The 2,215-nt window shown below is 61.4% G+C and overlaps 2 protein-coding genes across 2 annotated transcripts; both read left to right on the top strand.

Annotated features, from left to right (window-relative positions):
• Positions 1-32: 32 nt before the first annotated feature.
• On the top strand, positions 33-218 carry MNEG_16525 (hypothetical protein; the record flags this gene model as incomplete). The annotated part of the gene is made up of 1 exon (XM_014035006.1): positions 33-218. A coding segment is annotated over one exon (186 nt), but the record flags the coding sequence as incomplete, so codon positions are not given.
• Positions 219-1,484: 1,266 nt separating this feature from the next.
• Positions 1,485-1,760, top strand: MNEG_16524 (hypothetical protein; the record flags this gene model as incomplete). Its single annotated transcript, XM_014035005.1, has 1 exon — positions 1,485-1,760. A coding segment is annotated over one exon (276 nt), but the record flags the coding sequence as incomplete, so codon positions are not given.
• Between the last annotated feature and the right edge of the window lie 455 nt (positions 1,761-2,215).

The following is a 2,215-nucleotide window of genomic DNA, read 5'->3' as shown; positions in this document are numbered from 1 at the left end:
ACCCCACCCCACACCACAACCCCCCCCCCCAGATCTGCACCCTGACCGAGCTCTATGAGGGCTCCATCATCCGCGCCACGCGCCGCCTGGACGAGCTGCTGACTCAGCTGGCCGACGCCGCGGCAGAGGTGGGGGACGGCCGCCTCAAGGCGCTCTTCCTGGAGGCCCAGGCCAGCATACGGAGAGACATCGTGTTCGCCGCCTCACTCTACCTCTGACGCAGAGGGCGGGGGTCGCGCGGCGGCGGCGGCATGCGGCGATTCGCTCTTGGCATGGCTTCCGGCTGGCGTGGGGTTTGTTCACGGTGTTGTGGTGTCGCCTTTTGTTGTCGTTTTTTGGGCCTTCACATGGCCGACACGCGCCAGGGTTTCGCTGCCTGGTGGTTTTTCAGGCTGGGTGTGGTGGTCTTCAAAATTACCGGCAGTGCAACACCTGCCCTGCCCCCTTCCCCATCATATGGGCAACTGTCATTTCGTGCTGTTGACTTCTTCCGCGTTTGGAACCCCGCCACGGCCATTGCAGCGGCTTGGCCAAGTAACTGGCCTGCGCGCCTGCATACGTCGGGGGTGTCTGGCAGATCTGGTGCGATCCACCAAACCCTTGGCAGCACTGCTGGGCTGGTCAGGGCCGGGCTGAAAGGGGTTTTCCCAGGCCCATGACTGCCCCCCGGCCGGGCAGCTGCACGCAGGTCACCTGGAAAACCCAGGGTGAAACTTTTGCCAATTTATGGACATAGCTACGTCACAAACGTCCAAAATATGAGTCTTCGGATGGGGGTGTTGGCCAGTCACACGTCAGGTGCACCACATGTCAGGTTGGCTGACTCGGGGCGGCGAGCAGGCGACGCCCTGTCTGCCACCCGTGCACCGCTTGCGAAAGCGTGCAGAGGTCTGAGAAGTCTGTCACAACAACTGCTGCGGATGAAGACGGTCCCCAAACAAACCAAGTATGCAATGAGTTGCAAAGCCTGATACGGTAATCCACTGGGCATACGCTCCCGCGCGAGCCAACCAGCCCTGGCTGCGCGGCATGCACCTGCAGGTGTTAGATGGATCACCTGGGGGCTGCATGAGACGCAACATTGCACTCGTGTGAGCTTTGGCACGAGTCCGCAAGTCTTCAGCCGCACACTGGCACGATGAGCCCAGGCCCCCATTTGCAGGGGTTATGCTTACTCATGGGCCCAAAAGAACGTCCTTCATAGTACGAGCAACGTCGATGTGGGGATGTATACCTCATGATATCATTGTGTGTACCGTAATGGCGCAAATGCCGCGGCCTATTTCAGTGCCTGCTCAGTGCTTTATGCTTGCCACTATTGATCTGAAAAATCCGAATTCTTTGGTTGTGCGCAAAGTTTAAGTGACAGCGAGACAACACATCGGCGTCACAATACCTGAACGTAAAGCTTGGCCACTCTCTGCAGCCCGACGCCCGGTCTTGAGTTGGTTATTTTTTGAAAGGGTGGTCCACGCCCAGCAGCAATGGAAATACCAGACGCGTTGTTCGCGATAGGGTTAGTCTATATCATAATTTCTAGCCTGCTGCTGGGGGTGATTGGCCTGCTGACAACGCCGACGCTGGCGATCGCGCGGCGGCGCAGTCAGTACTTTGACGACTGGAACGCCGCGCTCAAGGCGCCCTGGCTGTTCTGGCACATTGGGGGCCTGCTGTTCAGGGTACAGGAGCTTCTCGGCAACTATGTGCTGCCGGCGCCCCAGCGCGTGTGCGACATGGCTTACGGCTACTTCCGCAGTCAGGTGGGGGGGGGGGCGCGATTTGCATCAGGGGCCAATACTGAGCGTGCCTGCACGGCACGCGCACCGGCGGCTGAGGGCACACGCAGGAGCGACCCACGCGCAGGCAGCAGAGAGGACCTTGCGACCTGTTGCGACTGAAGAGTTGCAGCGAGGCGCGGCACGCGCGCCGGCAAAGCAGCTGCCGAGGCGCGCAACCGGCCCAGTCGGGCCGCAGCTGCCCGCCACTCAAGGCCCCTGTTGCTCGCCGATCTCCAGCAGGCTCCCAAATAACACGTTTCTGTTGCCACGCACAGGTGGTGATGGTGGTAAACGAGCTGGGGGTGCCAGACCTGCTGGCCAAGAACGGCCCCATGACCGGCGCACAGCTGGCGGAGGCCACAGGCGCCCACCGCGAGTACTTAGAGAGAGTGCTGCGCGCCGCCAGCCGCATGGGCCTCGTGCGCGCCACGCGCGCC

The sequence above is a fragment of the Monoraphidium neglectum genome (assembly GCF_000611645.1).
Source record: "Monoraphidium neglectum strain SAG 48.87 unplaced genomic scaffold scaffold06467, whole genome shotgun sequence".
Taxonomy (NCBI): domain Eukaryota; kingdom Viridiplantae; phylum Chlorophyta; class Chlorophyceae; order Sphaeropleales; family Selenastraceae; genus Monoraphidium; species Monoraphidium neglectum.
This window is presented reverse-complemented; position numbering and strand designations above follow the sequence as displayed.